The sequence below is a fragment of the Pagrus pagrus genome (assembly GCF_965226575.1).
Source record: "Pagrus pagrus genome assembly, chromosome: 17".
In the NCBI taxonomy this organism is placed as follows: domain Eukaryota; kingdom Metazoa; phylum Chordata; class Actinopteri; order Spariformes; family Sparidae; genus Pagrus; species Pagrus pagrus.
In genome coordinates this window covers 19667216-19689994 of record NC_140201.1, presented here as the reverse complement: position 1 = coordinate 19689994, position 22779 = coordinate 19667216, and the positions used below count along the sequence as shown (strand labels likewise).

General features: G+C 43.9%; 2 protein-coding genes across 4 annotated transcripts; one reads left to right on the top strand and one right to left on the bottom strand.

Annotated features, from left to right (window-relative positions):
• Positions 1-1064: 1064 nt before the first annotated feature.
• heyl (hes related family bHLH transcription factor with YRPW motif like) lies at positions 1065-5611 on the bottom strand. 2 transcript variants are annotated; one of them, XM_084378787.1, is made up of 5 exons: positions 5122-5611; positions 2679-2745; positions 2493-2576; positions 2295-2376; positions 1065-2135 (listed from the first exon to the last, which is right to left on the bottom strand). In XM_084378787.1, the coding sequence occupies exons 1-5, from the start codon at positions 5199-5201 to the stop codon at positions 1453-1455; spliced, it is 996 nt and encodes a 331-aa protein (XP_084234913.1). In that variant the 5' UTR covers positions 5202-5611; the 3' UTR covers positions 1065-1452. The 2 variants fall into 2 exon arrangements, with proteins under 2 accessions (XP_084234913.1, XP_084234914.1); XM_084378788.1 differs by lacking the exon at positions 5122-5611 and adding an exon at positions 2856-3060.
• An 11780-nt stretch (positions 5612-17391) lies between these two features.
• On the top strand, positions 17392-21508 carry zbtb8b (zinc finger and BTB domain containing 8B). 2 transcript variants are annotated; one of them, XM_084378776.1, is made up of 5 exons: positions 17392-17488; positions 17955-18147; positions 18592-19501; positions 19650-19828; positions 20402-21508. In XM_084378776.1, the coding sequence occupies exons 2-5, from the start codon at positions 17974-17976 to the stop codon at positions 20714-20716; spliced, it is 1578 nt and encodes a 525-aa protein (XP_084234902.1). In that variant the 5' UTR covers positions 17392-17488; positions 17955-17973; the 3' UTR covers positions 20717-21508. The 2 variants fall into 2 exon arrangements, with proteins under 2 accessions (XP_084234902.1, XP_084234901.1); XM_084378775.1 differs by having other exon boundaries at positions 17952-18147.
• Positions 21509-22779: the final 1271 nt, after the last annotated feature.

Here is a 22779-nt window from a genome sequence, read left to right as displayed (position 1 = left end):
CCGCGGTTCAGTCCTGACGCCAGCCCAGAAGACTCGCATTACACACACACACACATAAACAAAACACTCAGAAACATACACACACACACACACACACAGGGCGGCGAGCACATGAGCCTGGCTTTAAGCACACACTCGCACACTCACTCGAATAAACAATATGCACTTTGCGGAACACACACATTTTTGGACCGCAGACCACAGACATTGCATCCTGAAGTAGATCAAAGCGTTCTCCAGCAGTAAACACACACAAGGCTCTTCTCTGCTCTCTCATCCCCGCGGAGCCGTTTTGGTGAAGCACGGCACAATTATGCTGATCTTCTTGAGAAACAACTCCTCCGACCGTCATTCATCACCGTCCGGTGGGGGCTTCTCGTGCGCCCTCTGCGCGCTGGCCGACTCGCGCTGATTCACACTCTTTCTCCTCCCGTCCTTTTAAACCTTCTCAATCCTTCTCATCTCCCGTTAACCCTGTCTCCCGCCTCCCTCCAGCCCTGTTATTGAACGTCTACGCCAAATCAGTCACCCGACCGCAGCCCTTCAGATCTTTTCCTTTGTTTTCCCGTCGCTCCATCTCGCCCTCTTCTCCACTGTCTGTCCATTGTTGAGGAGACAGTGGCGCAGACAAACAGGGAGAGAAGATATCCGCTGGTGTACCACAAGATTGGAGAGAAAGAATGGCGGAGAGACAGCAGAGGAGAGGAAGATACATAGACTGATATGAGGGTAACGTTAATTACAGGGGACTGCCAATTAGAGGGCAAAGTGATGGGTCTGTTTGCCTCGCCGCGGCATCCCAAAAACATCACCAGCTCCCACCATGTTTATCCTCTGCAGCCACAAGACCACAGCTCCCATCAGCCATCACTGGAGACGGCTTAGATACCGAAAGGGGGTTACGGCTGGGGAGCATGCAAGCAGTGTTTGCAGACATGACTAATACGGATAAGTGGAGAGCTTTCAACCATCCCTTGGCCGTTTGTATCGACAGCAGTTAATTTCTGTCTTTGGAGAAGTTTCCGTTTGCTTGCACGGTCAGAAAAAACACACGTGAACATGAACAAGGTAAAGGCACTTAGTCTTTATAGAGATTTTTGTCAAACATTCTTCAAAATAGGAACATGTAATCAAATGTATAAAGGTTTTGGGAGAAAAAAAAAACAAACATCACAGTTAAAAGTCAGTAAAAATCAGCATCGCTCTGTTGAGCGTCATATTTACAGTATGGCTCTGCTGGACATGTGTATGTGTGTTTGTCAGGCAGGATCATGAATTTATTCAACTCTTCTGCTCGTTCACATTCCTTCATTACTCCATTACATATGATTGTTTGTGATTATCAGTCTGATATGGCTTTTAGAGTCCTCAACACTTCATATCTGCTACATGGTGCACGTCGGAGCTCCATGTCCACCGTACAGAGTTCATTTGGAAAACCGGAGTCGACCTTCAGAAAGCTCCGATCTCAGTCCCCCATCCCTGGGCCGATTTAGCCGATCCGCTCAAGCCCCTGCGCTGGCCTGCGGGAGACCCCAGAGGCGCGAAGGGCCTGAAAGACACTTGCAGTGGGGCAGAAGATGATAAAGTAGAAGAGGAGGAGGTAGAAGGAGAGGAAGAGGAAGGGGTGAGGAGTGGGAGGGGCGAGGCCCTGGTGGCGCTGTGAGGGGACGGCTGAGTCGGTCTGGAGGGGGCGAGGACTGGTGATGCTGCGAGGGAGGGCACCCTGTGGACGGTGGCCAGGGCGGTAGGCGCGAGGAGCTGCGGTGCACCCTGCTGGCACCCGGCCAGGGGGGCGAGACTGAGGGAGGCGGGCGTCGCGTAGCTCCCCAGCAGGGCCAGATCTCTTCTCCCGCTGGGGAAAGGAGGCGAGGAGGAGGCCTGCGAGGTGGGGGAGATCTGAGGGAAGGACGCCCACGGCCAAGGAGGGAAGGGCAGGGCGGAGGCCGGGGGCGACTGGAGGAGGAGGGGGTCTAGCTCGCTCGCGCAGTGGGAAAGGTGGGAGACGAGGCGGGCTCCTATAGGGTCCGGGGACTCCCCGTCGAGGGAGCTGAGGTACCGCACCACCTCCCCAACACACTCCCTGAAGCCCAGGGTCCTGTAGTCGACTGCCAGGGCCCTCGCATCGAAGTAACCTAAGAGGGGAAAAGAGGGTTTAGTCATACACTGATTAATAGCCATGGAATGAAGTTAGTCTTCATTTCAAGGGCTTTTTGTGTCGATGCTTCGCAAACAATGGATGAAACTGATGCATAAAATGTTTTTTTTGCATGCAACAAACTCAGAAGTCTCACCTTTTCCACCCATGGCATGCAGGAGTTTGAGGTGGTCCACAGTCATCTGCAGGATCTCTGCTTTCTCCAGCTTTGATGAACCCTGCAGGGAAAATGAGCAACATTACGACTCAGTTGCGTCAGAGTGTATGGAGCCGGTTTATCACTTCTGACACCGAAACAGTGGTTTTAATTCGTCCTTGCTTCGTGAGGAGTTACCTGTTTCTCAAAGGCGCTGGGCACCAGCCTCCTGAGCTCTGACAGGCTGTGGTTGATCCGGTCTCTGCGCCTCTTCTCTATGATCTACACAAGAAGAAGAGCAGAGAGACAGTCAGGGCAAACCAAAAAAAAACAACAAACCGACAGTACTGAAAAGATTAAGATCCAAGGCTGCAATCCACTCACCCCTCTTCTCTTCTTTCGGGCCAGGATCTGCGAGGCGCTGCCAGGAGACATGGACCCGGTGACTGGGCTGCACCATGGAGACAGAGAGAGAGAGAGAGAGAGGGAGATGAGGGGGGATGGCATTGGCACAGAGAGCAACACAGTGACTTTGATTCTCCTGCATATTGTTATTATTACCCTCCTTAATATGACACAGAGACAGGATGGCACATCAGCTCCCTTCAATCTAATTTGTTTTTTGGGCATGGAACGGCAGTAGGAGTGCCCGGGAGAGGAGGGAAGACAAGATTGTTTTTGGTTTAATGCGTTTCTGGACATTAGTCTCAGTGAAATGACATGCTGTTCTCCTTTCCATCTGAGAGAAAGCACTTTTAGAAAGATGATTATATAGCCTCGGGGCGACGCTTTCGCTTGCATGGGACTCCAGCATGCAGCTCCTCCGAGTACAGTCACTCAATATGGATTGTGTTTGTTTGCGAACTCTCATCTTACAGGCCTGAAAGACGCCTGACAGCTTGGAGTTCCCTTCAAACTGCCCCACCAGAGACTTACTGAGTTTCTATTAGATTTTGACATGAAGGCTGCCAATGTAGCTGTGTGTTTTTGTTTAGGTTTATGTTTGATGGGGCTGACTAGAAGAGGCAGCGCTGTCTTCTGTTCGCGTGACACATGGCAATTTGATTTATCCAAACCGTCTTTAGTGTTGCTGGCTTGTTCGGCCCCTGTGATGTAACCAGTATCGCTGTGAATGTTGAGCACTGATACGAATGAATTTTCCCATTCTTCCACATTTCCATTATTCCAGCCAAGGAATTTGACTATTTTACCTTAAAAGCTCAAATATGTAATGAATTGTAAAGAGTGTGGGAGACATTTAAATGCTTATCAGACGTTTTCCAGACATTTCAACAAGTCATACACAGTATCCTGCAGTTAAACAGCTTTGCATTTGCATTGTCACTTTTGTTTTTAAAAGTTCAAATTATTGTTTTCTTTCAAATTAAAAGCATTTAGTTTGTTTCATCATACCTTCATAGTTTCTATTTTCCAGCCTCTTTTTCTTCTATAACTAAATATATTTAACTTTTTGCATATGAATAATGATCAAATTATGATCAATTTAAGTTATTTTAAGTTTCCTGTATCTAAGATTTTAACGTTAATACAACAAAGCTAAAAAGAATGACAGTAAAAGCCCGTCAGTATTTTAAAAATGAATAAATCATAGTTGTTGTGTGTCTTATATTAAAAGGGCGCTGTGTAGTTTAGGAGAGGAAATTCAAACTCTTTGCAATATTAGTGAGGTAATAATACAAACTGAGAAATATTTATTTTTTCCATAACTGAATAAACAAGCTGTCCTCAGAGGAAAATAAGGTCCCAGAACACTGTTTGAAGCTAGAAAGGTGGCAGGGTCTGCCACATATAAACAAAGTGAAACAGTATGATATTGTGTTGTCTTTTAAGGTCAGTTTGTTTATTCATTTTATTCAGTCATGAAAACAAAGAGAGTCTGTTTATTTAGTTTGTTTAGGCAGAAAAAAATTAGTCATTGAAGATTTTTCTCTTCTGGTTAAAATTTCCTCCCCAAAACTAAAGAGTGCAGCTTTAAAGAATAATAAAATAATTTCTCTGTATTCACTCAGATACAATGTTCCCACAAAACGCTACAAAATCCTCAGTGTGTTTGCTGAGGAGCTGTCGCTCTCTGTTGCTTCAGCGTTAATTTGACAGCTCAGTTTTTTTTTCCTCTTCTTCTGTTTAACGCGACATCAAAGAGTTCACGAACTGGAAAGGATTAAAAACTTAATCTCGTTACATCACAATAACTTTCAATTATAAATTAAGCCCAAAACGTTTGGTTGTCCAACTGAGAATTTCAGCTCATAAGACTCTTCACAGTGAATTTAATCTGTCGGACTTCTCCATGCTGCAGGCCTGACGTTATTTTTAATTTCTCTTATTACGATAACGAATGATTTACATGCAAAGACTGTTACGAACCTGTGTATTTACTCACATGTTAAAGAAACATGACACAGTTTCATTTAGAGGCCTCAAGTTAAAGTAATCCTGACAGCTCAGCTTGTTTGGAAGAGTCACTGGTGTTAAATCACCTTATACATTGTTTTTTTAATTAAAACATTTATGATAAATGCAGAAAACTTCAGTAGAGTAGGAATCACTTATTTTCAATCACTGCTCTCAACTTCTGACACTTCAAAACTGAGACTTTCCCTGTCGTCTTTCGGCTCGCCTGCATTTCCATGTGTGGCGGCGTCTAAGTGTCAAAACGCCTGTAACGCCCACAGATCGCAGCCAAATGTGTCTAGAGCAAATCTGTCTTCCCTTTCTAATTGCAGCTGTTCGCTATGTCATTTTCCTTTAAAGTGTGATCTGAAGGCATGAGCTACAACCCCAGGTGTGGTTGGCGGATGCTCACCAGAAGCCGTCTTCTTGTCCCACGTCAATAAACTCGTCTGTGTCCGAGTCTGGGGAGCTGTAGTCGTGAGGTCTCTTCATGTCTTTGACCCTTCCTCACCTCCTGGACTGATGGGTGGATGGATGGATGATGGACTGATGGACCTGGATGATCTTGTTCTCTCTGCTGCGTGGAGGCAGCACACTGACGACCGTCTCCCCTCTAGACGAAGCGCTCACCCTGTGTGCCCCTCACTCTGTTTCTCTCGCGCTCTTACTTATAAAAGCCTTGTTGTCCTTAGTTACTTCTTGTCACTTGTGTTTGTTTTTTTCTTTTCTTGTTTCTTCATGTGTCTTCTGTCCTGTCCTCTGTGAGTCAGCACTGCCACTTGATCGACCCCCAAGGGCCCATGGCAACTAAGAAAATTCACAAGCTGCTTTAGTCTTTTACTCTATCACTGGCATCCAATCATAGTCTCTCGCTCTCTCGCTCTCTCTCTCTGTTATTTCTCTCTTGGCTGCCTCTCTCTGTCACAGCCACCCAATGACAAAATAGGACTTTGGCAGTTGGGGCAGGGTTGCCAGTTTTGGCTCCCCCCCGCCTCCTTTCCCTGTCCCTCCTCCCTCCCTTTAATCTGTCCTTCCCCGACTTGTCACCCTCCCTCCCGACCCCCCCGGCCCCATCTTTCCACCCCTTTGCTCAGTCATCCTCAGTCAATTAGCCTCCAATCTCATCCTGCTCTCCTTCCTTCCTTCTTTCTGTCCTCCTTTCTTTCTCTCTCTCTCTGCTCCTTTAATTATACTGCTTTGTAGAACAATGGCAGCGGGAGGGAGGAGAGGAGCGAGGTGAGGAGTGTGGGAATGATGGACTGTGAAAACACTCCATCGTCTGCAGGGGAGTGTGTGACAGTGCATAAAGCTCGACTCTCACACGGTCGCACAGGTGACAGGGAGAGACTGAACTACTGTTTTTGGGCGAGCATGAGAGAAAACAATGCTGCGGCGATGAAGTGACAGGCAACACGTGACCTGGATCAGCTGTCAGTGATCAGCAATTATGAAGAATCAGAATATTGTGCATATTTTTTTTCAGATTTATTCTTCAACACTACTCCACAATTAGCACTATTAAATTAAGCTATATAAAAGTGGTTATTGTTATCTTTTTCATACGATTTAATAGCCAGTGTAGGCTATAGGTTGCACTGGACACATTTACATGCACACTAACCTATTCAGCTAGGACGTTTTATTCATATTATCCATTATTCCATGTTGGCTGAACGCTTTCTGTCCCATTTAGCTAACTTGAACAGTTCAGTCATTACATTGACCTAAAGATAATTATTCCAACTGTTGCAGTACATAGCTAACATTTTTATTGTTAAAGCATTAACGTTACGAGCTAACTAGAGTTAGGCTAGACTATTTTTTACCATTCCAACCATTTTAGCTAACTGGCTAAAACATTTTCAACTTTACCTTTAGCTAACAAGCAACAACTTTTTTAACATTACCTCCAGCTAACTAGCTACAACTATGTCAACTTTACCTTTAGCTAACAAGCAACAACTATTTTAACATTACCTCCAGCTAACTAGCTACAACTATGTCAACTTTACCTTTAGCTAACTAGCTACAACTACGTAAACTTTTCGCCCTACTTTTAGCTAGCTACAACTGTTTTATTGAGCTACAACATTAAAGTTAACTACTTTTAGCTAATGAAGTATTTCAAACATCCATCACATTTATAGTTAGCAAATTAATTAGCTAACTAACGCTAGCTGTAAGTACACCTGGTTGGGATTCACAGATTTATACCATAAGGACTTTCCAACTTCAATTGTTGAATATTGTTTTAAAAAACATGACACAGATTCTTTCCTCTGACATCGGATGTCCCGTGCAGACGATCAGACTTCTTCCAAACATTTTTTAATCTGTGTTTCAGTGAGTGCAGGGGTGAGGGCAGATACTGACGGGTCAAGAGAGGATTCAGCCCAGTGAGTGTCTGAACATCTGGGCTCTTCACCGGACAAGATAACTCCCTGCACGCTCACAGACCTAACACACACGGTTCGTGCAGCACTTAGTGCCATGTTCCCCGCTGCCACCGTGGGAAGATTGCTGGTACAGATTGCCATGGAAACACGAAGCCTCGGCGCCCGTTGTTATATGTGTGTGCATATGTGTGTGTGAAAGACGGAGAGAGGCCAAGTGGCATGCCCCCTTCCACACAATGCCCAGCTGAGTGTGTCTCTTCCTGCCTGGCAGACTGGAAGGGTGTGTTACTTTAAACATACCACAATGCATGAATGTGAGATGTTTTTTGAGCAAGTGACGTTTCTTTTTTTTTCTTTTGTACCAAGTTTGGTCCTGTAAGTTGCAACAAGCTTTTTGTAAATAAAATCAGGTGTATTTAGATTTATTTTACGCTTTTCTCCCACTCCAGATGTTTCTTCTTCTTTCTCTTTGAGGACGATGTGCTTTCCAGCAGCCTTGTTTTTCTGTTCATCTCACTCGCATTAGATGTAACTGAGCCCTGCCCTCCTGCATTTTATCATATCGTACACGTAAAGCAATAAACTAACTTAAAACATGTGCGTGTTTTTGTATTAGCCAAGTGTCAGTAATCAGTGTGACCATCACCAGGGGGGATTATAGTGTGGTGAGTATGAGTCAGGGCTAACAGAAAAGAGAAATCCCTGTCTTTCTCCGTCCCACCCTCCCTACAAACAAACCCCCCGTCTACATATCCTTTCATTACCAATCATTCCTTAATTCAGATCTGGATCTAATTTCAGCATCAGAAAACAGGGAAGAAAGAGTCTGAGAGGAAAGAGACATCTATGAAGTCAGGCCTCAGTCTCTTCTCTGTTGTTATTTTTATCACCCAGCCGCCCGCCTCTTCAAAGAAACAACTTTCCTCTCTGTATCAACAGTTTTTTTTTTAATGAAATCATTCTGGTTTCACTCGTCGATGTTGGCCGGCTCACTCCTTCCCGGTTCTTCCAGGATGAGGCAAGTTGCGTGTACAGCATGTGCTAATTGGAAAGTAATTAAGAAGACGAGTGAATAAATAAATAAGTTAATCATGAAAATGGTTTCATGGTGGGGGTGTGTGAAGGGAGGCCGATGGAGAGAAACATACAGAAAGAAAGAGAGAAAGAAAGCGAGCTGGCACTGGATGGTGGGATGGAATTCTGGGAGATTTCTGGCGATCTTGGTCGGCCACTTCAAGTCCTCTCCCTCCCATCCCTCCAAACCACAACAAGGCGACGTCCCTTATTGAAATTAACAAGCTCATACTTTTACAATTTGCGCACACACGCACACATGCGCAACTGGAATATGAACGTGTGAACGCTCAGGGAAGTACACACACACACACACACACGGGCCATGATTTGATTCATGCTAGCACACACACACACACACAGCCCCTTCACACGAATGCGGACAGTGCATACCCACAATTTATAAGACACAAACACTCAGCTGCAATTATTGTTTCTGATGCATGACTATTGCTATTGTTCGAGAGTCTGTGAGATGGAACCGGCTCGGCAGGATATTTTGTTTGTGACTTTTTTTTCTCCGCACTCACGTCAGACTTAATCACTGATCAGATATGTCTCACTGCATGGTTGACTTTGATTATTTGTTCTCTGTTTTTCAGCAGCAGAAAAAAAAAACATTTACAGCAACACTTTCCTCCCTGAAGATGCCGATGTTTGAGCGCCGAAAGAGAAAAATGAGTAAACCATTAAACATCAAAAAGACACGGAGAGACAATCTGTTTACTGGATTTTAATCCTGACAATAGCGCACAACTACAAACAGTAGTGGTGTCAAAATCATGTACAGTGTAAGAGCCACACAAGTGAACTCAAGTGGCGTCTGTCTGTTTATCTGTGAATACACTAAAGATATATAAAAGATATATCAGTAAACCATGAAACACTAACAGACATGATAAAATCACTTTACATGTAAATAGACTTTACATGTAAATAGCTGTATAGTGAAACACTATGCTACGGTATGTGCTTTATAATGAGTGCTTATCATTAAAGATACAGTATGTAATTCTTTTGCCATTTATTTCTTGTTCCTGGCAGCTTTACAAAAGATTAGGAGTCAGACTTATAGGTGAGTTCGCGCTTAAAAAAAGTAAACAAAGACAAAAAATAAATGCACCAACTCAACCAAAATCAAACAAGGCTAAGACTCTATCCAGTGTTACTCACCAAAACACATTGTTTGTATCCTCGCGGTCTAACAAAGGTGTCAAGTGCATTTAGCTCCTCATAAAACATTTACAAAGCAGATTTTTTTCAAAAGTATTTACAAGGCAAGAGCAAGGTAAAGTAACTTAGGACAAGGAAACGTGATTATGAAGATATAAAACACCGGATAAGAAATGAAGAACAATATAAAGAGTCACATAAAAAGGAAAAAATGAAAGATCGTGACAAGTTAAACTCCGTATGTATCTCGGAAATGTCATATTTTCACTAAATAAGAAAAGCAAGTTCCATCCATGAAATAAGAAATCAACACAATTTCTTTTTGAAAAAAGAATCAATACACGAGAACTTGTACTTTAATACAAAAATCTAGTCTAACAATGATTCTTTATAACTGTTTTATCCTCGGTATTAACATAATGCTTTTTATCAGTTTAGCACTTTACAACCATGTTTTTAAAAAAGGTTTTACTCACGTTCTGTGTTTAAGGAACGTTAGTAAGAATATTTTTAGAGTTCGTAAATATATCTTTTAAATAACGAGGTACCCACAGTTAATTCCTCAGATGTTTTCATATAGCATTAGTCAAAATCAAATGTTTGTTGTGTTCAGTGTCTCGAGCTCCTGCAGAGAATGTATGAAAGGCCAATTGTGGTCAAAGGAGCCCTGCATGGTGCCCTGCTGCATGCAAGTGCTATTGACATACACCCCCTCCAAAAAAAATCATTTGATTTCTTATTGGTATGAGGCCTTTATAGCAGTCAGCCTGTGGCTGGGCGCTCAGTGGCTGGGGTCAGGATTGGATTGGCATGGGAACTGGCACCGGAGCAGCTTGGCACTGTCCAGGCTGGACCCATGAGGGAATTATCTGCCCTTCAGACACATAAGGAATGCCTGGGACCTGTGGCACCGTCTGTCTGGCCGTCTCCACGATACACTCGGAATAACCTGGATATACGAGGCATTCTTGGGAACGCCAGGTCTGTTCCTATAGGGTGATTCCACAGAGCCGCATTGTGTTTTTAATGATCTGATTGAGCCGATATGAGCTGTGAATAAACCTCCAGAGAAATGTGGTTAGACACAGTCAGTATATATGTGTGTGTGTGTGTGTGTGAGATAGTGGCTGCTGTGATTTTAAGGTGTCAAGAGGGCAGGAGGGCTGCAGTGACGGGTCACGCTGCCTGTCAGGGAGCGAGAGCCATAGAGAGAGAACAGAGAGAGAGAGAGAGCCCTCCCTCCTCATCCGGCTCCCCGACACACAGATAAATAAAGAGGCTAAAAGCCGAAGAGAAGAAGCAGAAAGGAACTTTTGTGGCTTCCGAGTGGGGTCCCTTTCATGGCCGTTCCCACAGTACTAAGGCCCGTGATGACATTCACCACACACACATACACACACGCTGATGGGCCCTGTGACTGCGGTGACTTTCGCTGGTGCCGGGCCCCAGACGGGACGGCGAGGGCCCCGAGAGCCACAGGCAGCCATTGTGCTGTCGCCGCGGAAACCAGCCTCTTTATGTCAGACATGTTTTTCTGTTTGTTTTCTTTTTTATGTCTTTAATGTGGGCAAGGGGGAATGTTTCCCCTCTCATCTCCTCCCCTCCCCTCCCTCCCCACTGCTCTGCGTTATTTCCCCCCAATACCCATCGTCCTCCCTCCTCCCACCGATCCATCCACATTTGTTTCTCCTCTTTTTTTTTTTTTTTCTACCTCCCCTCCTCGTCCTCCTCCACTTCATTCCTCCCTCATTTTGCCTCCCCCCTTCTCTTCCCCCTGGAGATCGTCATTTGTAAAGCTCTTTGCTCGGACAGCCCATATCTTTGTCGTGGTGTTGCGGCCTCCCTCTCACTCAGCCCCTTTTTATCTATACTTCATGAGGTTTTGGCACAAACTGGCACTTTTTCTTCCTGCGCTGAAAAAAAAAAAAAACACCAAAAAAAAAACAATGTGCACAACTCTAAAACAACAAAAAAAACCCTTTCCCCCCCGAAAGAATTCTGCCTTTCCCACGCTAAGCCAATTTTCTTCACAAGATTAAACAAACTCCCAATAACAAAATGAAAGAAAAAGTGGAAGGGGGGGTGAAGGAAAAAAAAAAGAATCTGGTTATGATTCCAGTCTCCGAAAAAGCCAAGAGAGGATGCCCCAAAGTCGTCCAATGAGAAAAACAAACCTGAAGGAAAAAAAATCCAACTGTTACTATTTTTAAGTGCTTAAAGAATGTCGTTTGGTGCCATGACTCAAAGGCACGCCGGCCCTCGGCCGTAATCAGTTCATTCTGACTGCGCTCCTCCGCCACATCACACACAGGACGCAATCTTTCATGAGCCGCAGAGAAGAGGAGGAGGAGGAAGAGGGGAAAGTGAAAAATGAAAGAGTTCAGGGCTAATCCACTGTGTCCCCTCAGCCATGCATGCGACTGTGCCTCGTTTGATGGCTGGCAGGGGGGTTAGGGGCTCGGCTAATATTAGCCACTGTAAAGCTAGTTTTGCTCAAGCGTTTTTCACTGGGAAGCTGGCTATCATTCAAGTTTATGGAGGAGACTAATTTTTACAGCATGGAGTCATGTGATGCTTCATTCCTCTATCAGATTTTTTATTTATGTCAGTGTCCGAGGAAAAGGCGTCCAGGAGACACGTGAGGAATCTGTACATGACGAGGAGATATTGAAAACATATTTAAAGATTTGGATTTATTGGATGCTGGGTTTTTACGCTGCCCCAGACACCCGTGGCTGCCGCTCCCTGACAGCCTCTCACTTCTTCAAATCCCTCTTATAACTTTGCACCTCAGATTACGGCCTTATCACTGAGGCGTCCGGTCGACACCTCTTTCCGACAGCAGCTCAGAAGAGCAGGCATAAGCCCCTAAAAACCGGCATAAAAACTTGCCGCCAGCGCACTGCTGGATAATTTTTAGTGTTCCCAGAAGGGGATTACAGTGAGTGTGCAGGGAAGGAACAGAAGAGTTTTTGATGGAGGCAAGACGACGAACATCATTCATGCTCAGAGGGAGTTGGTACCACTTTAAATGTTCCTGATAGAGGCTTTTTTTAATTATTAAAAAAATACTACCATTACTGAAATAATGGATGCACTGACCACAATCTGGATTCTGTTTGGTTCATTTTCCAAACTGAGTGGGTATTGTTCATTAAAACTAATGAAGTGGATCAGCTCAGCTGACAAACATTCAAACTCTGTAATGAACTGGAATGGTCGTATACCCCCCACTGCCAGATGAGCATGCTTCACATTATGTTTCAAATCTTCTTATGAATGGATTGTAAACTGGATGTTAATGAACACTGACAATTATATAAAAGGGTCTTCTCATCCAATTCAAATACATTAAGGTTACGTTGGTTGAGTTTGATAGGTCGACCACTTGGAGAGATGGTTACAGAATTTCTTTAAACTAAGCTAAGACATTAGGCAAAGCTACTTTAAGCTAAGTAGCTTTGCCTATTTTAAAATGTTCATCCATTAGGCCTGCTCATAACAATCTGAACTTTGTTATTTTCAACTACCTTTTTACTTGTAGGTCCATTTTTGGCTAAACACTTCAGTTAGCCATTAAACTTTTCACTGATAAGCCTGACTGCTTATTTGATCCCTTTAGCTAGCCAGTTTATTCATTACTTTTAGCTTCAACAATGATTAATTAGCCTTCATGTAGCTATTTGCTATTTCAGCTGTTTTATCATTAGGCTAGCCTACTAGCCTAACTATTTAACATTTTTTATCCATTAGTGAAAGGCCTACTATTAGCTTGCTATTTCAACTGTTTAATCGTAAGGCTTCTTTTAGCTAACAATTTAACATTTTTGTTCATTACCTTTAGTTTGCTATTTCAACTGTTTAATTGTTAGGCTAGCCTAATTTAGATAACTATGTAATAATTTTACTCATGAGGCCTACCTTTAGCTTGCTGTTTCAACTCTTTCATTGTTGGGCTACTTTTAGTTATAGGCCTTTTTGTTCGATGATAACTTTTAGCTAGCTGACTCAACTTCCCTGCTCGTTTGCTGACTCGTTTTTACACACTGAAATGTGTAGACCGAGTATGTTAAACTGCTTTTCGACGGGAAGTTCACTGGCTATTGTACATCTTCTAAAGATCTGCGCCATTGCATTTGTAGGCCTAATCCTATTTGTCTGTATTTTCCTTCTTAACACAAACATGTGGACATACCTTTAACTTCAAATCTCAAGTAGCTGAGTTCAGTTGGTTTATTTAGTTGTTTGGGACTCACAAATATATCAGATTGTACTTGATGCTAATTGTGCTCATCGAATGCCAGAGACAAGTTCCCAGGCCTTTGTATGGTTTTTTTTTAAATATATGTAAACACAATGCTGTCATTTTTGACATCAAACAAACACAGGACAATGCCATGACAGAGCATGACTTACAGCACAGAGATATATGGACGTAGACGGACACAAAAAGCTTTTACACACATGTGAGGCGTACTCGCGTAGTGAACTAATTCTGTAAGCTCTGCATGTCGCTCATGCACAAACACGCGCCGTCTTTCTCAGACATGAAAACTTGCTTGAGGTCAACGCTCGAGGACAACTAGCTAACTGTATATAGTGCAGGAGGCTTTGATCTTTGGACTTGGCTGTGGCACAGACAGCCAGCCAGCCAGCGCTGAGGCCCTGCGCTACCGGAAGCTTGTGGTCTGGGACGGCTCCATTTACTACTCTGTTCTGGTGCTAAATATACAATAATAAAAAGGCTGTTCAGATTTATTTCAGACGGTGATACATTTCCTCTCCGGCGGGGGAAGAAAGGCCGGCGAGACAGACGTCTCCAGATCACCGAAGAACATTAAGTGATAATTACAGAGAGAGATAGAAAGAGAGGGACGAGGTTTCCCCCTCTCGCTTTTCTCTTCCTCTTCCTCTGCCACCACAGAGGAGAGTGGCGTCTCCAAGCTAAAGAGGGGCGCCCGCTGTATTAGGCTCCCAATGATTGGCTATGATTGCATTATCTGATCTCATGAGGGATAAAAGGACAGCAACACACACACACACACACACACACACACACACACACACACACACCACACGCCTGTATTTCATTGCTCAATGTTCAGTTCCCTCTCAGAAGTCAAACATGGCTTTTTTTAAAAACATCTTTAGACGTGCAGCCATAAAACACAAAACGATTCAAATTCAAACATTGTCTTTATCTGTTTCAAGTCATTTTTCTGAAACACACAAGCGTGCACACACACACACACACACACACACACACACACACACACACTCATACTCCCCTATGTACTCGACTTCACCACCAGTCCACCGCACTCCTCTCAAAGCTCTTTGATCCCCGGTCGAGGGTCCTCTCCGCGGTGCCTCCGTCTGAATTCCAGAGATTCTGGGATAATTCAAACGTTTCACGGCACATACTTGGTCCCCCCAGGAGACAGCGGCAGAGATGGAAAATGCCACCACGGTCTCTCTCCCTCCATTGTCCCTACTCTTTAATCAGGCCCTCTCTGTGGCTCGCGCTGCCACCGTGGTGTGTTGTCTCAGCCTGGGAAAATGCCGGCCTAAGTGGCTGTTATGTGCTGAGGCGCAGACCACAGGGACCCAGAGGGGTGCTGCTGGAGCCCTCTGTGCCAGCCGTGGGTCTCACAGTGGCTAACACACACAATGAGCGAGGTCCCAAATCTGGATGCAGCCTTACATAACAGCCATAGCTACATCTATTTACTTTTTAGACTGGGCTTCCATCAGTAAATCATACGCCATCATAATCATAGGCGTAAGCCAAAACCCAATCATAAATCAGGAATATTATTTGTTCCTTTGGGGTTGCTGGGTGTAAACTAGCATTAAACTGCCACACAGATAGGGCAGTATTGTACAAACCCTCAGTGTGATTGCTTGGCTGTGAAACGTCTGTGGAGAGGGAGTTTCCTGCCCTTATGTCAACAAAAGACCAAAACAAAGGCTTTGTGTTTCCCTGAGTCAGAGCAAGAAGAAGGTCAGCTACCTCAGAGCTCAGCCCTGCCTTGGGATAGACTCGTGTTAGGGCCGGGCGGCCGGGTCAACCGACCGTTGGCCTGCCTTCAGCCGGACACAACGCTCCATCAGGTCAAGTTTACAAGGACTGAGTCAAACCCCGCTGGTTTATACTAGTTTATATTTAGTGCTTATAAGCGTGAATAGAGTTTTTATGAGGTGCTATAAATTTCATTTTCAAAAGAGGGTGAGTATGGAGGCTCATGTACGCCTACCCTGTGGTTTCCACAGGCCACCACGAAGCCTTTGTATTCTCGCTGTTTGCCATGGGAAAATATCTGAAACAAATAAGTCGCTCGGTCGGCACCCATCAGTGTAAAAAACACTTCTGAGAGCTGTGGATTGTGCTGAGAGGGTGTGGCGCAGCGCTGAAGGAACTACTTGTTTACTCTCGCTCTGTCCGAAAATAAAAAAAGGGAATTATTTTCTCCCCGAAATGGAAGGCAAATAAACAAGTATTCTTGAGCAGACAACGTGGGCAGGAGCGAGCCGCCTGCGGTCGTGCAGCGGCATGCTGGACTCGGCATGAGAAGGAGGGTGACACTTTGAGGTTCTTCCCCACAAAATCATCACCATCATCATCATCACTGCCATCATCGCTATCACTGAGTTTCTGCCATGGAGAGGGGCAGACATGAATCCAGCTGCTGAGAAGTTCAAGTGCAGAAAACGTTTAACGGTCAAAAACACATGATGACTATACATTTTAAAGGTGCACTATGTAGTTTTTTGGGGGAAAATTTTAATCAGAAGAGAAAGATATTCACTGACTGATTTTTTATCATTAATAAACAAACTCTCTTTGTTTTCATGACTGAATAAACAAACTGACCTTAGAGGACAACACAATTTCATACTGTTTCACTTTGTTTATATGTGGCGGACCCTGCCACCTTTTCCAGCTTTAAACAGTGTTTTGGGGATCTTATTTTCCTCTAAGAACAGCTTGTTTATTCAGTTATGGAAAAATACATATTTCTGAGTTTGTATTATTACCTCACTAATATTGTAAATATCTTGAATTTGAATTTCTTCTCCAAAACTACATACTGCCCCTTTAACTGCTCCACGATACATTTTGCTCTGAAATGAATAATGACAGTTGATACCATTTAGAATGTCTGCTAAATATAAATGTGATGAATTAAATTAGTATTTTTATATGTCTCTCCTCTGAATGCTTCCTTGAATCTCTTCTCTAATTAGCCACTTTATCGGTCTGTTATTTAAGTCCTGGGAATCATTTTAAGGTTTTTTTGGTTATTCATTTGCACATTTTTGTCCCTATTTTAGAGATGTAGAATAAGAGCACAGTGTCTTGCAACTACCGGCTGAGCTACAGCCGCCCCACGAGACAAGAGCGCCCATATGAGACAGGACTAATCACACCATACTGCAGCAAATGAAGGCTGGCACCATGATGTTTAATTTGATACACTGCATGAGCACGGAGAAATTACTTTAATAATTCTATTAAATCTTATGGTTGAAAACTCCATCAGTTAAAAACATTGTGTCATAAGACAGTATAAGGAAACATCTTATTCCTGTCAAACTTGGGACTTTCCCATATTTTGCGATCCATCCGTTAGATATCCTGCTATTCTTGAAAGCCCCATCGTCATATTACATCACATACAAACCAAATTAGATTTAGCCCTATTGTCCTGAATTTTAACACTGTCCTCTGGGTTCACAAATCAGTTTTTAGGTTTTACTCATAAGGGATTTCACAAACATGAAGGTCACCAAGTCACATAATAATTTACAGTACATGTAGGCTACAGGTTTAAACATCAGATTGTATACTATAATAATAATAGAAAGTAAGGTAGAATATTATAGATATTTTATAGATTATATTTATAGAATAAAAATAGTTTTATTCATTTTTCTAGATAATCGGATCCTGTTCTACATACTCCGATACGGCAGGTGGCGGTATGCACCTACAAATTGACATCACAACCCGCCAAAAAAAGCGAAGAAGAAGAAGACTCAGAAAGCGGAAGTTGTTGGCTAACGTGTACCTGGCTAATGTCTCTCTTCGTGTAATGAAAAGGTTTTCTCACTGTCAGTTGCGTCATTCCGCAGGTGAGACCGTATCAAATGTCATTTTATCTCCGTGTGTGTCACCAGGCTTCGTAGAGTACAGTCGGTGTTGTTGTTTTGCTGTTTTGAGTCATAAAGTATCTCGGCGCTAGCAACACAAGCTAGCTAGCTTGTTGTCAAACACAACGAGCTGTTTGACAGTTCGTGTGCGCTGTCAAACGTGTATCTGTGTGGTCTAACGTTTGTTTAAGCCTTTTTGTCTTTAAGGCTGAATAAAATGTGCACACCTAATGGGTGACATTATTAGCTCATCATACCCTTATTCACCTCTGACCCATTTTGACCTAGTATCCTACATCTGTATATAAACTGCCCCCTAAACAAGCAAAACAATGAAGTGTTACACAAGATCACACTGCCACTTTCAAACGTGTGCTGTTCCCCTGTATAAATAGACTGACCTTTAAATTATTGTCTCTCTCTCTTCCCTTCTCTCTCTCTCTAGCAGGGCTCACTGAGGTGTAGACATGGAAGTGCCTTGTTACATGCCCAAACTGCTGTTTGAGCTCAATGAGCAGCGCAAGAGGGACTTCTTCTGTGACTGCAGCATCCTCGTCGAAGGCCGTGTCTTCAAAGCTCATCGCAATGTGCTGTTTGCTGGCAGCGGCTATTTCCGGGCTCTTCTGGTTCACTATCTGCAGGTGAGAAGACTCAAGATTCAGTACTTGTCTGCCACATCAACATGATTGATTGGAATTTTGGTCTTGGTGAGCTCACCCAAACACAGACAAGACAACCACGCACTCATAATATAAATGCAGACATGAAATACATTAAAAGATCATGAATAAGTAAAAGTATAAGTAAAAACACACAAACCAGCACCTGTAGGCTGGATTAGCAGTGACACCAGATTAGATAAAGTGCTACAGGTGCAGTCCAAACTATCATATTTAATCCAACAGTGCACTCTTTTCGCACTCAAACACATAGGAGTAGAAAAGCTGATATATAGTATTGTTTTTTTCAAGGAGAGGTGGGCTAGTGTTTGACTAGGATAATGTATTAATTATTATGTTATTATGATAACTTTAATGCCTTAAAATCCTTTACAACAAAGCAGATCACTTTCTATCTCTTTTCAGGATAACGGACAACGCTACAGCACAGCATCGTTGGACATCGTGACAGCCGATGCCTTCTCGATTATCCTGGACTTCCTTTACTCTGGCCGCTTGGCCTTGAACAGAAGCAACGTCATTGAGGTGATGTCGGCAGCCAGCTACCTGCAGATGACAGATCTGGTAAACTTCTGTAAGAGATACATCCGCTCGTCGTTGGAAATCTGCAACAAGGAGAAAGAGAGGTGCATGGAGAAGGAGAACCAGGCGCAGGACGGAGGGATGGCCCCAGCAGACAGCGGCACTACTGCTGCCACGATCTCCAGCGGTGCGGAGGCTGCGGAGCCTCGTTCACAGGTGGCAGAGGCAGATAGAGGGTCGGGTTCAGGTCCGGAGTCTGTGACCTCTGCTAGAACCCCCTTGTCTATCCCTGTAACCACAACTCCAGGCACCATCATGGACAGCCACTACCATTCCAGGGAGGAATTTGGAGCTGGGAGTGAAGGACAGAAAGGACACATGGATCAAACTAACCTCTCTTCCTCTTCGTCATCTGCCTTAACCCCGGAGTTAGTGAACCCCAAGATAGAGTACGACCCTGATGAGGAGCTTATAGAGTCCCCTGACACCAAAGACCTGGCCTCATACCCTGGGCCCTCTCTCCATAACCCTCACCATAGCAGACTACTTCCCCCAAGTCCATCTCCCTCCAATGAGCGCTCTCCCTTGGGATACAGCCCTTCCTTTAATACCAGGCAGCTGATGGAGATATTAGCCCGAGGTGAAGGCCCCAGTCCTCTGGGGGACAGAGTGGGGCAGCGCTTTAACCCAGGACTAGGTAGCAGCACAGGAGGAGGCCGAATGGATGAAGGTTTAGGGTTTGTGGGATCATCTATCATGGAGATCCAGTCTGATTGGCTCGGAGAGGACACAGGTAATTGGCAGTCTAGGCTCTTGCCAATGGCCCTAGGGTGACATATGTTTCTCTCAATACACTCCCAAGCAGAACAGTGTGAATATATATTTGCAGTGCTGCTCTATTGATGTAAATCTGAGCTGTTGGCCTCTCCCTCCCCCTGCAGGTGATGGTCTGGTAGTGCCAGTGAAACTCCACAAGTGCCCGTTCTGTCCATACACTGCCAAGCAGAAGGGAATCATGAAGAGACACATCCGCTGCCACACGGGAGAGAGGCCCTTCCCCTGCCCCATGTGTGGAAAGAGGTTCACCAGACAGGAGCACCTTCGCAGCCACGCACTCAGTGTAAGAACTCCGTGCAACTGCAAGATAATCGGCCCAGTTTTGTAATATGTTGTGACATCTGACCTGCTTTTGATTTGTAGACCAGTGTGAGAATTGTTCTGCCTTCTTTTCCAGCTGTTCGGCAAACTAATGTCTGTTCTGTGCTGCGCTCGTTTCATTTTGTAGCCTGTTTAACTATAAATCCCATAGTTTGTAATGTTTATGAAAAATGGTCTAAATTCTCTGATTCCATCTTTTCAAATATGAACATTTCCTGTTTTCTTTACTCCTCTATGACAGTAAACTAAAGATCTTCGGGATATATAATACAAAACAAGACACTTTTCACAATTGTTTGACCTTTTATTGACAGAACAACTAATTGATTAATTGAAAAAATCAACAAATTGACCGACAATTTCTTGATTTAAACATTGTGTGCAGTGAAGGTATAAGTAAGTATAAGTATAATAAGAGCAGCAAATCTTTTGGCCCTTGGTGTTATTCTTCTCCTATAAATAATCTACACGATGGTGTTACTTATGCAGAAAGGTTAACGTGCTGCCTTCTCTCTCACTGTGTTGATGCTGACAGGTCCACAGACACTACTGGCCAGTGTCATGTAAGAGCTGCAGGCGAACCTTCACCGGATCCGGCGTCTCAGCAGGACTCAGGCGCTTTGGTATTTGCGACAGCTGCAATTGCGTGACCACCACTCACGACGATTCCGCCCCTGTTCACCCCGCCAGCCAACCAGAGCCCATGGAACGTGCAGACGGGGGTACGGATTGGTCCAGTTTTATGGACGACGTGGACGAGGTGGAGGTTGGCAGAGTGGAGGACTTGGTAGAGAAACAGATGCTTGAAAGGCAGCTGGCTGTCTGCACTGATGTAGGTCACACACTGTGAATCTGTAGCCTACTGCACTCGGAGAGGAGAACCATTCCTTGAGCCGCTCTACTGTTCGGGTTAACCCTTGCCATACTGTTATTGATCTTAAACTATGACTGTAAAATGACTTTATCTATTGAATCATTTGTAACCAGAACACTTTTGACTGTTGATTTGCCTGCCAACAAATACTGTAGATTCAGTGTTTTTTAAAATCATCAATGTAGTCCTTAATCTTCTGCATATGCCTTCTAACAGTCGATCAAATCAAAATGTCTCCGTATGTGCTGCACACGAAGAGAACGTGGCTGTCAAAGTTGTAGTTTTCTGGATTTTTAACACAAAGTAGCCTGTTTCATGTTTTGTTTGGTCCAAAAAGATTTCAGTTAATTTATAAAATGAGCTCTGTGGTTATGGTGTGAGGGTTGTTGCAATAAATGTGCTGTGTAATTTTGTAAATATTTTCTTTATTACACTTTGTATTTATGTACATGTATATACTGTCTAATCTGCTGATATATGCACATTCCCCAGCTGCTTGTCATGTATTTGCATCAGATGATTAACCCATTGACGCCCTCTAGTGGTTGAGCACCATACCAGAGAAACAGAGTTGGGGTTATTCAGTAGGAGGCCCAGAGGGCAATCAGCAACTCTGTTAATGCTCTCAGCAGGTGATCACCTGGTTACAATGTGCATAAACCTGTTGTATTTGTATCTGGGCTTGTTTTTTGACTGCAGCACGTCAGCGTCTGAGAGTTGATGCAAAAGCACTGACAGCATTACAATGTATAAAGAGTTCAGCTGGAATACTTTTTTCCTGTTTTGTCTTTTGTAAGTGGACCTTCACAACATCAGGAAATACTGAGTTCAGTTTACGTGGCAGGGACGTGCACAGGCACTCACCGTACCCACAAGTTCTCTATTCCCACCCTGATGTCGCACTCTGCCATGTACTATGACACTATTCATCATGCTCTGTGTTCAAACACTTTATTCCTTAAATAATCCACCATAATAACACCATCTGCGTTTAGATGTTTCCTTACAAACCTCACTTTCATTTAGCTATTTTTACTCCCACCAGGCGCGAACTCTCAAGAAAAATAAGGCTGACTGGTGATCCGGTCACGCTGTCAGCCTCTAACTGCTAACTCAGTTATTGAAGTCACCTTTGTCCTGTGTTGTTGGTACTTGCTACCCAAAGGGAAACAGGAAATGACCCATTTGTCTCCACCACAGTCAGGCTGACAATAATACCACTTGGAAATGCTAAGTGAGGGAAAACCTATCACACACCACTTCCTCAAATGAGACAGAACTATATACTTGTTGGTGTGCATGACAAACATACCCAGCTCAACCACTCTGTCAGGCAGGTTTGATACCCTTGCCATACTTTATGTTATTGATCTTGAATTGTTACTGTAAGATGACATTTTCTACTGACATTGGCAAGAAAGTTGAATTCATGCACAAAAAATAACCTGCCAGGCTTTAAATTCACAAGATTTGCTCTTCACAGTATTCATTTCTTTGACCCAGATAATTAGAGGAAGTCGAAGCCAGTGGAGCCGAGTGTGATCACGAGCTCTCTCTGTGCTTTCAACAGGTGATTACCTGGTGTCGTTACAAAGTGCACAGACCGGTAAACTGGAACCCGAACACATCAGGACATACTGAGTTCAGTCTAAGTGGCGGGGGCTCAAGTAAAAAAAGAAAAAGGGTGCACTTCCTCCAATGAGACAGAAGGATACACCTGCTGTACAGAGGGTGGGGAATAGTTGCACAGTCACTGTTATGCATGACAGAAACACCCAGCCATTGTCAGCAGGTTCCATTTAGTACACACATCTCAAACTGTTGGAAAACTGTGAGAAACTCAGGGGGTGGAGGAGCAGCTTAAGAGGTTTTCTTGATTATACTCATTGAACACAGAGGAGCAGTTGTTCTGTCTCAGGGCATAAGGACAGGTGCTCAAGCCTCCCTCTGGGTCTATCTCTGCTCATGTCTGCTAAGTGGGATGGACATCATTTTTATTTAACGTTCTCAAATGTTTTTCCGTCAAGGACCCCTAAGCT